The sequence below is a fragment of the Chiloscyllium punctatum genome, chromosome 4, assembly GCF_047496795.1.
Source record: "Chiloscyllium punctatum isolate Juve2018m chromosome 4, sChiPun1.3, whole genome shotgun sequence".
Classification (NCBI taxonomy): domain Eukaryota; kingdom Metazoa; phylum Chordata; class Chondrichthyes; order Orectolobiformes; family Hemiscylliidae; genus Chiloscyllium; species Chiloscyllium punctatum.
This window is the reverse complement of record NC_092742.1, coordinates 35,454,712-35,468,388: the sequence shown is the minus strand read 5'-3', so window position 1 is coordinate 35,468,388 and position 13,677 is coordinate 35,454,712. Positions and strand designations below refer to the sequence as shown.

Sequence of the window (13,677 nt, the reverse complement as noted above, 5' to 3'; positions counted from 1 at the left end):
CTCACCCTAAACCTCAGCTTTTAATAAGTTCACCCCTCAGCCTCCGATGCTCCAGGGAAATCAGCCCTAGCCTATTCAGCCTCTCCCTATCGCTCAAATCCTCCCAACCCTGGCAACATCCTTGTAAATCTTTTCTGAACCTTTTCAAGTTTCACAACATCTTTGCAATAGGAAGGAGACCAGAATTGCATGCAATATTCCAAAAGTGGTCTAACCAATGTCCTGGACAGCTGCAACTTGACCACCCAACTCCTGTACTCAATACTCTGACCAATAAAGGAAAGCATACCAAACGCTGCCTTCACTGTCCTATCTACCTGTGACTCCACTTTCAAGAGCTAATGAACCTGCACTCCAAGGTCTCTTTGTTCAGCAACCCTCCCTAGGAACTGACCATTAAATGTATAAGTCCTGTTAAGATTGGATTTCCTAAAATGCAGCACCTCACATTTGCCTAAATTTAAACTCCATCAGCCACTTCTCAGCCGATCAGCCTTTCTATTCAAGATCCCGTTGTAACCTTCTTCGCTGACCACTACACCTCCAATTTTGGTGTCCTCTGCAAACTTGCTAACTATACTTATGCTCACCTCCAAATCATTATATAAATGACGAAAAGTAGTGGACCCAGCACCGATCCTTGTGGTACTCTGCTGGTCACAGGCCTCCGGTCTGAAAAACAGCCCTCCACTACCACCCTGTCTTCTACCTTTTGAGCCAGTTCTATATCCAAATGGCTAGTTCTCCCTGTATTCCATGAGATCTAACCTTGCTAATCAGTCTCCCATGGGAAACCTTGTCAAATGCCTTAGTGATGTCCATATAGATCACATCTACTGCTCTGCCCTTATCAATTCTCTTTGTTACTACTTCATGCCTCACAAACTTGATTGAGTTTTTGATTTCCCATGCACAAAGCCATGTTGTCTATCTCTGATCAGTCCTTGCCTTTCCAAATACATGCACATCCTGTCCCTCAGGATTCTCTCCAACAACTTGCCCACCACTGACTTTAAGCTCACTGGTCTATAGTTGCCTGGCTTGTCCTTGCCATCTTTTCTTAAACAGTGGTACCACGTTAGCCAGCCTCCAGTCTTCTGGCATCTCACCTGTGACTATCAATGATACAAATATCTCAGTAGGAGGCCCAACAATTGCTTCCCACAGAGTCCTAGGGTATGGTTGCTCACATCCCAGGGATTTATCCACTTTTATGCGTTTCGTTATTGTACGCGATTAGATGGTTCAGCTTCTTGTGTCAATTTTGCCCCTGTATTCTGTATCCCAATTTTGCTGAGCCTTTTATGTTCCTCTTTTTAAAAACTTGTCCTATTGCCTTTTTAAATCATTAAGTTTCTGTCAGCTGCTTGTGGTGAAAGATTTCGTGGTCTATTGGGGCATGATGAAAAGGTCTGCCTTTTAGTAACACGGTGGATCAGTGGTTAGCACTGCTGCCTCATAGCGCTAGGGACCTGGGTTCAATTCCCACCTCTGGCACTGGTCTGTGTGGAGTTTGCACGTTCTCCCCGTGTCTGCGTGGGTTTCCTCTGGTTGCTCCAGTTTCTTCCCACTGTCCAAAGATGTGCAGATTCGGTGAATTGGCCATGCTAAGTTGCACGTAGTGTTAGGTGCATTAGTCAAGGTAAATGTAGGGGAATGAATCTGGGTAGGTTGCTCTTCAGAGGGTCAGTGTGGATTTGTTGGGCCAAAGGGCCTGTTCCCAGACTGTAGGGAATCTCTAATAATCTAGAAGTATAGAACTTCAGAGCTGCAGTATGCTTTGGTATAAAGTCTCTTCAGGATAATGAGAGGGGGTGTCATTTGAAATATATAAATTTTTGAAACTGCAGGAATGGTGTTTCCTCTGTCTTGGAATGGGGATGTTGAGCATGATGTAAGTTCTTTCTAAAAGTATGGTCTGTAGATTGCATTTAACTTCTTTCCACTGGATGAACTAGTAAAGGAAGGTTCTTCTGACCTGGGGGTAGATCAGCTACTTAAGTGAAATGCTTCAGTCTACTACTGGTGCTGTATCTGCGACAAAGTTTGTAAATAGAGGTGGGCAGAATATTTCTTAAATAGTGAAAAGTTGGGAAGTGTGTGTGTGTGTTTTCAGGATCTGGATGTCTACTCATGAGTCACTAAAAGCTAGCATTTGAAACCTTGCATGGAACGAGAAGGGACAGCAGAGAATCCCTTTTAAAGTCTATTAGTGATATGTTTTTATGACAACTAAGTGGTTTATGGTAGTCATTTGATTCCAGATTTAGTGAATTACAATTTCACCAGCTTCCATGGTGGAATTTGAACCAATGTCCCTCAAACTTCAGGCTTGATCTGTGGATATTTAGCACAGTGATATTATCACTGACTCCCCTTATCATTTAACCTTCTAATTACTCAAACGTATCTGTAAAATGATATGTTGGCATTCATTTCAAGAGGATTTGAGTACAAAAGTAAATATGTAGGATGGTGAGATCCTCATCAGAGATTGAGGAAATTAGTCTGTATTCTCAAGTGTTGAAAATTGAGGTGATCCCACCGAAACTTCCAAAATTCTTACAGGATGATACTGGTTGTCGATAGATAGGATGGATTCCTGGTTTGTTTATCTGGAACCAAGGGACATAACCTCAGGATAAGTGTAGTATCTTTAAGACTGAGACCAGGAGGAATTTTTTCACTCTATGGTGAGTCATTGTAATTCTCTGAGGATGGGAAGTTCAATTATTCAGCAAATTCATGACAGGTAGGAAAATGGTATTGATCAACTTTGATCTGCTATGGTAGGTCAAGCCTGATGAACCTACTGGTCAGCTCCTGTACCTTTGTTCCTCACACAAGGAATCATATTCTCAAGATATGGGGTAAGCCCTTTAGGTCTGAACTGAGAAAACTCTTCACTAGTGGTTGTGAATCTGTGGCAATCTCTACCACCGCTGGCTTTGAGGCTGAATAATTGAATATATTCAAGAAGAGAGCTTTCTACATATGAAAGACATCAACTCAAATGCAAAAGAGTAGGAGTATGGAGTTGATTTGTGGATTAGCTGTGATCATATTGAATGACACAGCAGACTTGATGGACCAAATTGCCGACTTTATACTCTGTTTCATTGCAGATGTGGTCTTGCCAATGCTCTCCTTTTTTTTTTATATTCTATCGCCCTTGCTATAAATGATGACCTTCTGTTTGCCTTCCTAATGACTTGCTGTACCTGCGTAATAGGTTTAATTACCTTCTCCTGGATTTGTTTGTGAGCATCCTAATTCTCTTCCCTTTTAACTCAGTCATTCAGAGATGCAACAAAATGTTGGTTTCCACATCCAATCCATGTCATTTGTTAACCATCTTTTTTTTTTCGTTTTTGTACACCAGTTATAGCTTAAAGCCTAGACATCATCCACAATCAACTGTTACTCTCAGTCCTCTGAACCATCCTCCAAACCTATCTGATAACTTGCAATTTGCAGTCTCTCCAAACAAACTTTTCCCGGTTTTCCAAATTAGCATCATCCATCAGCAATGCTCATTCAATCCATACCTTATCCCAGGAGAATCTTGGGCCAATCTTTAATGGTAGGCAACCTTTTGACATGTTAGGAATTGGTTGGCTAGTAACATTGTTAAACCCCATCCAAATTACCTTTTTAAGATTAGATTAGATTACTTAGTGTGGAAACAGGCCCTTCGGCCCAACAAGTCCACACCGCCCCGCCAAAGCGCAACCCACCCATAACCCCTACATCTACCCCTTACCTAACACTACGGGCAATTTAGCATGGCCAATTCACCTGACCTGCACATCTTTGGACTGTGGGAGGAAACCGGAGCACCCGGAGGAAACCCACGCAGACACGGGGAGAATGTGCAAACTCCACACAGTCAGTCGCCTGAGGCGGGAATTGAACCCGGGTCTCTGGCGCTGTGAGGCAGCAGTGCTAACCACTCTGCCATCGTGATGTTTGGTGATAAGTTGTGGAGGTGAGCTGGTTATGATCAGTTGGAATGAGTGGTAGGAGGATCATTTTTGAAAATTATTATACAAAATTTTTCAATATTTTCATTCCATTATTTTTAAGGATTATACTCAGTTTGTCCCATTGAATCTAAATAATAAGCTTATGCTTGTGACTAAAAATCCAAGCCTAGCTCTGAATCTCATGAAATTTTTTTCACAAACTCTTACCTTAATTGGATGTACGGATGTAGTGATGCATAGTCAGAGTACTTCAGATTTTTAAAAGTCTGAGATAAAAACAAAATGTGGGAAATACTCAGGTCAGGCATCTTTTGAGGTGAAAAACTTGTGTTTCAGGCTGAACCTGAAATGTTATTGTCTTCCCCCTCAACCAAGGCTGTAGACGTGTAGAGAATTTCTGACACTTTGACTAGATCAGCAAAATAGGATGAGAAACAATGGTTCACCAAGCAGCATTTTAGATGGTTTTCTCACTAATGACCTCCCCTAGGTTTTCTCACTAATGACCTCACCTATGGTCTTTTTAGGCACCTCAAAGAGTGATTAACCTCTGATCTACTGAAAAGATCATTGAAGCCCCCTAAAGTTTAGCCTGTCCTTATCTATTAACTAATATCTTCTAAAGTGGGGAATTGAAACTAGGATACCACGTTCTAACCATTGATTTTAGTTTAATTGAGGTTTTACAGATCATAGAACTAAACCCAACATACTTTACTTTGTATTTGTCAAGTCTTTTAAAAATAGCAGCAGGAGAAGACCATTCAGCCTTTTGAATGATTTGATTTATCCTGTTCAGTAGGATTGCGACTTGGTTCTTTTTAAACCTCCTTGCCTAAGAAAAATTAGTTTCTCAGCTTCTAAAATTGAGCTGTGCCTACTGTGTTTCTTTTGTAGGATGAAGTATTTTTAGGCTTTTGCCATCCTTCATAGAAGTTTCTTAACTTTTTTTTCTGAACAGCCTAGTCTAGTTTTAAGGTTACATCCTCTTGTCCTAGATTTCCTTGCAATCCCAGAAGTTTGTTTCTTTATCCTTTCAATTCCTTTCAAAATTATTAAATGTCAATCAAGACACACCTTAACTGTCTACATGCAAGGCAATATACACCTAGTTTGTGGACCTCTCCTTGTACACTACTCTAACCATTGAACCCTGTTAAGTGAATCTAGAGACTTGTATTGTGCTACTACCATGGAGAGCGAACAGGATCAAAAGACCAAATAACCACCTCTGTAATATCATTCTGATTCTATTCTTTTTAATGTATTTTAACTTCTTTCCTTTTACAGTTGCAGGCTGATCATGATTGATTTCCTGCCAATAGCTTTTTTACAAGCTTTGTCTTATCCAGATTATCTTGTAAACATTCTCTGCTCGTGGGCAGGTAATATGCACATTAAATTTCCTTACATGTGAATCATTACTTTCAAGTAGAATTTCATTAATTTTACAATGATTTCTTCCTTCCCTTTTTTTATATATAGTACTGCAACTGTATTACTATGTGTAAGTATATGTGATGCATCCTAAAGTATTTGTGGGCCCTTTATTTTTGCATGGAAGCAATGCATGTTTGTTTCATTTGACTAAAGCTATTTGTTAGTGTTTAATATATCATTAACATTCTGGTGTCTTCTGAAATCCAGAAATTTGGGTCAAGCAATCCCATTTGTTTCAAGATTGCATCCATAGGAATGCCTCAGAAGGAGGGAGGAAATGCCATCATGAATGACTGAGGAGAGTGCAGAATGAGCATAATGATTGAACTAAGTGCTTTTTGAGAAAGATGAACAAAAATGAATAGTTGTACTAATGCCAGCTGAATTAATGCACTCTTTTTAAATAGAGTTGTTCCACTTTTTATATTGCATTGGAAAAATGTTGTTCAAAATCTACATTCTCTAGTCAATTGATTTGGCAATTTGTTTCATAAGGATTCATAACCAAAGTATCAAATATTTGGTTTTGTAAAACTTAGCATAGTGATATCATGTAATCAGTGTATCCAAACCCCAGCCAATACTGAAAATAGTGGCTTCCTGATTTCAGTACAAAGGTTGGGAATGTGTACGTGCAGTGAAACTATCTACCAGCACAAAGCAGGCAGTTTCTATCCTAACTTTATCTTTATGAATCAGTAAGGAAATTTTTAAATGATGTGGTTTGATCAAGTGGCTCTTCATCAAATACATTGCAGCCCACCCCAAATTAATTTGGCAACACGTATGTTGCAAATGTCAGTGCATAGTCATGTACTTCAACCATTTTTATATTAGCTTTTATTCCTTTAGCCCATTTGATGCAATGAGACATGATTTCTTTTAAAGAAACACCTTGGTGAAACAATTCAGTTAAACAGTGTTTTATTAAAAGCTAAAAATCTGAAAACAATTAAATGCTTGAAATGCGCAAGTTGGACAACATCTATGGAGAGCGAACGCCTGTTTAGCCCACAACCTTTGAGCAGAAGCTTTTATCATTTATAGTGAACATGCTGTAGTTAGAAGCTATATACTGCTAGATGCACTGTGGATTCAGTTACAAGTCAAACACTTCACTGTGACTTTTCTTTCAAACTTAATGCAATTTTATTTTTGCAGGCAACACAGCACCAAGAATCAGCACGAGCTTCCTTTGCTTCCTCTGTGTTTAACATAATGCATGCTATCATGGGAAGTGGTATTCTGGGTTTGGCATATGCAATGTCAAGTACAGGTATTATTGGCTTCAGGTAAGAAAGCAAGACATCGTTGCACTTGATGTGTTTTAATTAGTTGACATCCCAAGTTGTTTGCCCATTACTGGACCCTCTAAAGATACAGGAACTCTTTGAATCTTAGAAAGATCTGATTCTTAAATGAAGAACTCAAATAATTACAATGAAATTCAAGTTAGTATACCTTTTTGTTACTTCTCCACTTGAGCTCAAACATGTTCTCAACTTCCAACATGTGTATGCTTGTAGAAGTTCAAAACTCTGCCTGAATTTGCACTCTCATTCATGCATCTTGTGTTTGTTTATCGACGTTGGATCCTGATTAAGCAATGCCTCTTCATTTGCAAATCCCGTCATAACTTTGTCTTTCCTTACTCTCTCATTTTCTCTAGTTCTAAAACATTTAAATACCTGCACTTCATACTTCATCTGGCCTTTGTACTTTCCTGAGTTTTAATTGGTTTTGTAGCTACTCAGGCCCAAACCTGAAATTCGCTCCTTGAAGTGTTCTGCCACCCCACATTTGTTTTAAAATACTCTTTTAAAATAACTGTATGGCCAAGTGTGCACTAATCATTTTATGGACTGCTGTCAATTTTTACAAAGGTCCTGCCAAACAATTTAGATCAAATTACTCCATTAACTGTGTTATCTTAATATAAGACCTCCTGACTCCCCAGTGCCTGTCTAATATCTAAAAGGCACCAGTCAGGCGTATGATGGAATACTCCCCACTGCCTGGATGAGTATAGCTCCAACAACACTATGTCTGCCATCCAAAACAAAGCAACTTGGTTGGCACCATATCCGTCCACTCACTCCCTCAAATAGCAGTATGTACAATCTATGCAATGCAGAAATTCACTAAAGCTCCTATAAACAGCACCTTCCAAACCCTTAACCACTACTATCTAGCAGGACCACAGCAGCAAATAGATGGGGATATCACTTGCGAGTTCTCCTGCAAGTCACCCATCAACCAGATTTGGAAATATATCTCCTTTTTGACGTCACCTTGTCAAAATCCTAGAAATCCTTTCCCAACAGCATTGTGGATCTGCCGACACCACATGGGCTACAACAGTTCAAGAAGGCAGCTGACTACCCCACCTCAACACCAACTGGGCATGGACAATGTCCACAACCTGTGAATGAATTTAAAATGTTACTGTTGATTGTTTTGTTCATAACCTATGTACTAACTGACATATGCCAATTAATGTTTGTTTTTTAACATTTCATATATGAACCCAACTGATGTTATCACTAATATTTCAGATTCCGGCTGAAACCTGGCTTGTTAAAACAAAATGCACACATTTGGATGTAATGCAGCATCAAACTGATGCAATACAGTAGACAAACAGAAGGCTGGAAGAACATAGCAAGCCAGGCCATATCAGGAGGTGAAGTCAATGTTTCAGGGGTAACCCTCCTTCCAACCTTCTGTTTGTCTACTTTGGATTCCAGCATCTGTAGATTTTGTTTTTGTCTATAATGGCTACAACACAAGCCCACAATGTTGCAGCCATGTAAAACAAATTTTATAATAAGAAATGAGAATAAGAAGAAACAATGATCTACTTGTAGCACAAGGATTAGGTGCACAGTAAAAGTATAGAACATAGAAGAATACAGCGCAGTACAGGCCCTTCGGCCCTCGATGTTGCGCCGATCAAAGCCCACCTAACCTACACTAACCCACTATCCTCCATATACCTATCCAATGCCCGCTTAAATACCCATAAAGAAGGAGAGTCCACTACTGCTACTGGCAGGGCATTCCATGAACTTACGACTCGCTGAGTGAAGAACCTACCCCTAACATCAGTCCTATATCTACCCCCCCCTTAATTTAAAGCTATGCCCCCTTGTAATAGCTGACTCCATACGTGGAAAAAGGTTCTCACTGTCAACCCTATCTAACCCCCTAATCATCTTGTACACCTCTATCAAGTCACCCCTAAACCTTCTTTTCTCCAATGAAAACAACCCCAAGTGCCTCAGCCTTTCCTCATAGGATCTTCCTCCCATACCAGGCAACATCCTAGTAAACCTCCTCTGCACCCGTTCCAGTGCCTCCACATCCTTCCTATAGTATGGCGACCAAAACTGCACACGATATTCCAGATGCGGCCGCACCAGAGTCTTATACAACTGCAGCATGACCTCAGGACTCCGGAACTCAATCCCTCTACCAATAAAAGCCAGTATGCCATATGCCTTCTTCACTGCACTGTTTACCTGGGTGGCAACTTTCAGAGATCTGTGTACATGGACACCAAGATCCCTCTGCTCTTCCACACTACCAAGTAGTCTACCATTAGCCCAGTAATCCATCTTTTTATTACTCTTACCAAAGTGAATCACCTCACACTTAGCTACATTGAACTCCATTTGCCACCTTTCTGCCCAGCTCTGCAGCTTCTCTATATCCCGCTGTAACCTGCCATATCCTTCCTCACTGTCTACAACTCCTCCGACTTTCGTATCATCCGCAAACTTGCTCACCCAACCTTCTAACCCTTCCTCCAGGTCATTTATAAAAATGACAAACAGCAATGGTCCCAAAACAGATCCTTGCGGAACACCGCTAGTAACTACACTCCAAGATGAACCTTTGCCATCAACTACTGCCCTCTGTCTTCCAGCCAGCCAATTCCTAATCCAAACCTCCAACTCACCCTCAATGCCATATCTCTGTATTTTCTGCAGTAGCCTACCATGGGGGACCTTATCAAACGCCTTACTAAAATCCATATATACCACATCTACCGCTTTCCCCTCATCTACCTCCTTAGTCACCTTCTCAAAGAATTCAATAAGGTTTGTGAGGCACGACCTGCCCTTCACACAACCATGCTGACTATCCTTGATCACATCATTCTTATCCAGATGTGCATAAATCCTATCCCTTACAATTCTCTCTAAGACTTTGCCCACAACAGAAGTGAGACTCACTGGCCTATAGTTACTAGGATTATCCCTACTCCCCTTCTTGAACAAGGGAACCACGTTTGCTAGCCTCCAGTCCTCTGGCACTACTCCTGTCGACAAAGAGGACACAAAAATCAAGGCCAATGGTTCTGCAATCTCCTCCCTTGCTTCCCAGAGAATCCTAGGATAAATGCCATCAGGCCCAGGGGACTTATCTATTTTCACCCTTGCCAGAATTTCCAAAACCTCTTCTCTACATATCTCAAAGCCATCCATTCTACTTATTCGTGCCTCAGTATTCATATCGACAACAATGTCCTGTTCCTGAGTGAATACTGACAAAGTATTCATTCAGTGTCTCCCCAGTCTCTTCAGCCTCCACACGCAACTTCCCATTACTATCCTTGATTGGACCTATTCCTTCCCTAGTCATTCTTTATATAGTCAGTATAATCTTGTCCCAAAGCACCTTTTTTATAAATTGAACAGAACATCAACAGCTTTTGTAGAGCATCCAAGACACGTATTTTGTTTAATACGTAAAAATGCCATACAGTACTTTCACCAGAGTTCCTGCTTCTAACATCTCAATAGGTGAACTTGTGACCATAGCTTGACTGGAATTGCAGATATAGCTCCAAGGAGAAGTTTGTACACTTGATAGCAAATGTCATTTTGAAGTAACTTTATTCAGGGGTTTATCTCTATGCTTTTAGTCAGGCCTAACTCTTCTCTCTCTCAGGTGATCCATTGCACGATATAACATTCCTTTCTCAGAAGTGCTGATCTTTTCCAGCATTTTCATCGAAGGACTTCAGAGTTGCTTAAAAACAAAGGAAAAACTTTTAAACTCTCTAAACTATTGGTATTTTCTTGAGCTATTAAGCAAAAACCTCTCCTGACCTTAAAACTAGAGCTTGTGCATCTTGTTCAGTATTAAACCCTTCCAATGTGTACACAAAACAACTATTAATACCAAAGCCAGACCCCAAACTGTTTTTGGGAAAAATCACCGTGTGGAAACTGAAAAATCTATTAATTCAATAGAAACCATTGAGTATGGCTTAGTTGTTTAAGGCAGCATAGCATGGTAGTTTTTTTGTTCCTCCTGTCAATCCTAACATAGTATTGCTTAATTCAACACCTGGATATCCAGTTGCAGTTTAGATAGAGAAAAAATGGCAATGTTTACTACAATAAATTATTAATCAATCTGAGAGTGTATATACTGCTTTGTTTTAATCCTGCAGTCTCTTATTGCTGTTTGTTGCTGTTACGGCTGCATATTCAGTTCATTTGCTGCTCGTGTTGTGCGAACAAACTGGTGAGTTTAGTTTTAAACTGCACTTAAAAGGTGAAAGAATTCAATAAGTGGCTTTAGGGGCTGATAACACTACTAGGGCTAGACTTAATCCAGAGACCCAAGCAATGTTCTGGGGACTTGGGTTCAAATCCTACTGTGGTAGATGGTGGAATTCAATGTTTTTTAAAGGCATCTGAAATTAACAGTCTCTAATGATGACCAGTTTCCTTTTTGGAAAGAAGACCTATCTGGTTCACTAATGCTAATTTTTCATTTCGAGATGGAAATTGCCATCCTTATGTGATCTGCCTTGCATTTAACCCCAGAAAGCAATATACCGGATTCTTAACTGCCCTGTGGACAATTAGTCACAGGCAATAAATACTGGCATAACCAGTGACACTGACATCCTGTCAAGGTGTTTTGTAAAAGTAATGACTAAATTTATTTTGCTAAGTATTTAATATCTATTCTTTTCTTTTAAATAAAAGTTCATAGGGCACTTGCTTACTATTATCAGATAAGCATAGTGTGGGCATTATTTTTAAAAATTGAGAAGTGGAAAGGGCAGAGTAGCATTATTCTAATGAAATTTTATAAATCACTTTTTTGAAGAAGAAACAACCTAGTTCTCTACTAACTGTTCCCTTGTAAATCCTCAGCACTGACTACTTATGAAGACCTTGGGTTTTGTGCCTTTAAGACAACTGGAAAGGTAATAGGAAAATACTTGTTGCTGCACACAGGCTTATTAGACTAACAAGTAAGCTCTTGAATGTAGCACGTTAAGAAATGCAAGTATCTGTAGAGCCCTCAGATGATTCTATTGACTGAAAAAAGTTGTTCTCGCTGCTCTTCTTTTCTATGTAGTGACTAGCCTATCAGCGCTACCATTTTTTTTTTGTCAATTAGGTGAAAATTTTGTGGTGTCTATTCCCCTTCACACTCTCTCTCTCTCTCTCTCTCTCTCTCTCTCTCTCTCTCTCTCTCTCTCTCTCTCTCTCTCTCTCTCTCTCTCTCTCTCTCTCTCTCTCTCTCTCTCTCTCTCTCTTTCTCTTTCTCTTTCTCTCTCTCTCTCTCTCTCTCTCTCTCTCTCTCTTTCTCTCTCTCTTTCTCTTTCTCTATTGGATGTGGCTGTTGTGCTTTGACTAATTTGACTACAAACTGGATACTAAAACTACCATATGCTGTTATGATCACCAAAGGCTTAGCACTATCACCTCTGACTCAAAGTTGTCAGTTGGAGGACTTGAGTGCAAAATTTAGGCTGCTGCTTCAGTGCCATAGTAAAGAATTTCTAAATTTTAGAAGGCTTTTGAACTAAATTTTAAAATGAGATTCTATGCCCACTTTGCAAAGATTTGAGAACTTCTCGCTAATAATATATTAGAACACAGAACATAGACTTCAGCACAGAAAGGCCCTTCAGCCCATGAAATTGTGCCGAGGATTATTCCTAATCTAAAATAAAATGACCTAACCTACGCACCCCTCAGTTCATTGCTGTCCATGTGCATGTCCAACAGTTGCTTAAATGTTCTTAATGACTCTGCTTCCATTACTACCACTGGCGATGCATTCACAATTCTGTGTAAAGAACTTACCTCTGACGTCTCCATATACCATCTTCTTAATATCTTAAAACTATGACTCCTTGTGCCAGTCATTCCTGCCCTGGGGGAAAATCTTGGCTATTGACTGTATCTGTGCCCCTTATTACCTTTTTATATCTCGATCAGGTCATCCCTCTTTCTTCCTTCTCTCCAGGGAGAAAAGTTCGAGTTTAGTCAACCTCTCTTCGTAAGGCGATTCCCTCCAGTCCAGGCAACGTCCTGGTAAACTTTCTTTGCACCCTCTCCAAAGCCTCCGTATCTTGCCTATAATAAGATGACCAGAACTGGACACTATTCCAAATATGCTCTCGCCAGAGTCTTGTAGAGCTGCAGCAAAACCTCGCGGCTCTTAAACTTGATCCCCCTGTTAAGAAAGCCAACTTTGAGGGGTCTACGCACTTGAACACAAAGATCCCTCTATTCCTCCACACTACCAAGAATCCCGTCTTTAATCCTATATTCAGCATTCAAGTTCGACCTTCCAAAATGCATTGCTTTGCATTTAACCAGGTTCAATTTCATCTGCCATTGCTCAGCCCAGCTCTGCATCCTATGTCGCACTGCTGCCTGCAATAGCCATTGATACTATCACGGCACCTCCAACCTTTTGTGTCATTGGCAAATTTACTATCCCACCCCTCAACCACCTAATCCAAGTCATTTATAAAGACTAAAAAGAGCAGAGGCCCAAGAACAGAGCCCTGTGGTACACCATTTGCCAGTGACCGCCAGGCAGAATACTTTCCATCTACAGCCACTCTCCTCCCTCTGTCAACCAGCCAATTCTGAATCCAATCGGCCAAATCTCCCTGTATCCCATACCTCCTTACTTTATGAATGAGCCTATCATAGGGAACCTTATCAAATGCCTTGCTGAAGTCCATATCCACCACATCCACTGCTCGACCTTTGTCTACCTGTCTCATTACCTCCTCAGAGAACTCTAAGATTTGAGAGACATGACCTGCCCCTCACAAAGCCATGCTGACTACCTTTAATCTCTATGCTTTTCCAAGTAGTCATACATCCAATCCCTCAGAATTCTTTCCAAAACCTTGCTGACCACAGACGTAAGACTGGCTGACTGGTCTGTAATTGCCAGGGATTTCCCAATTTCCCCT

General features: G+C 40.4%; 1 protein-coding gene across 7 annotated transcripts in view; it reads left to right on the top strand.

The window, feature by feature from the left end:
• The window catches only part of slc38a6 (solute carrier family 38 member 6), a 54,225-nt gene that overhangs the window by 1,662 nt on the left and 38,886 nt on the right, over nt 1-13,677 (top strand). For 2 of the 7 annotated variants that reach the window (XM_072568368.1, XM_072568365.1), the window contains exons 2-4: nt 6,588-6,718; nt 10,891-10,964; nt 11,606-11,658. In XM_072568368.1, coding sequence (XP_072424469.1) covers nt 6,588-6,718; nt 10,891-10,964; nt 11,606-11,658 — 258 coding nt within the window. Of the gene's footprint in view, nt 1-5,276; nt 5,372-5,391; nt 5,494-6,587; nt 6,719-10,890; nt 10,965-11,605; nt 11,659-13,677 lie in introns of those variants that run through there. The other 5 variants (XM_072568369.1, XM_072568367.1, XM_072568370.1 and 2 more) reach the window with 5 other exon arrangements.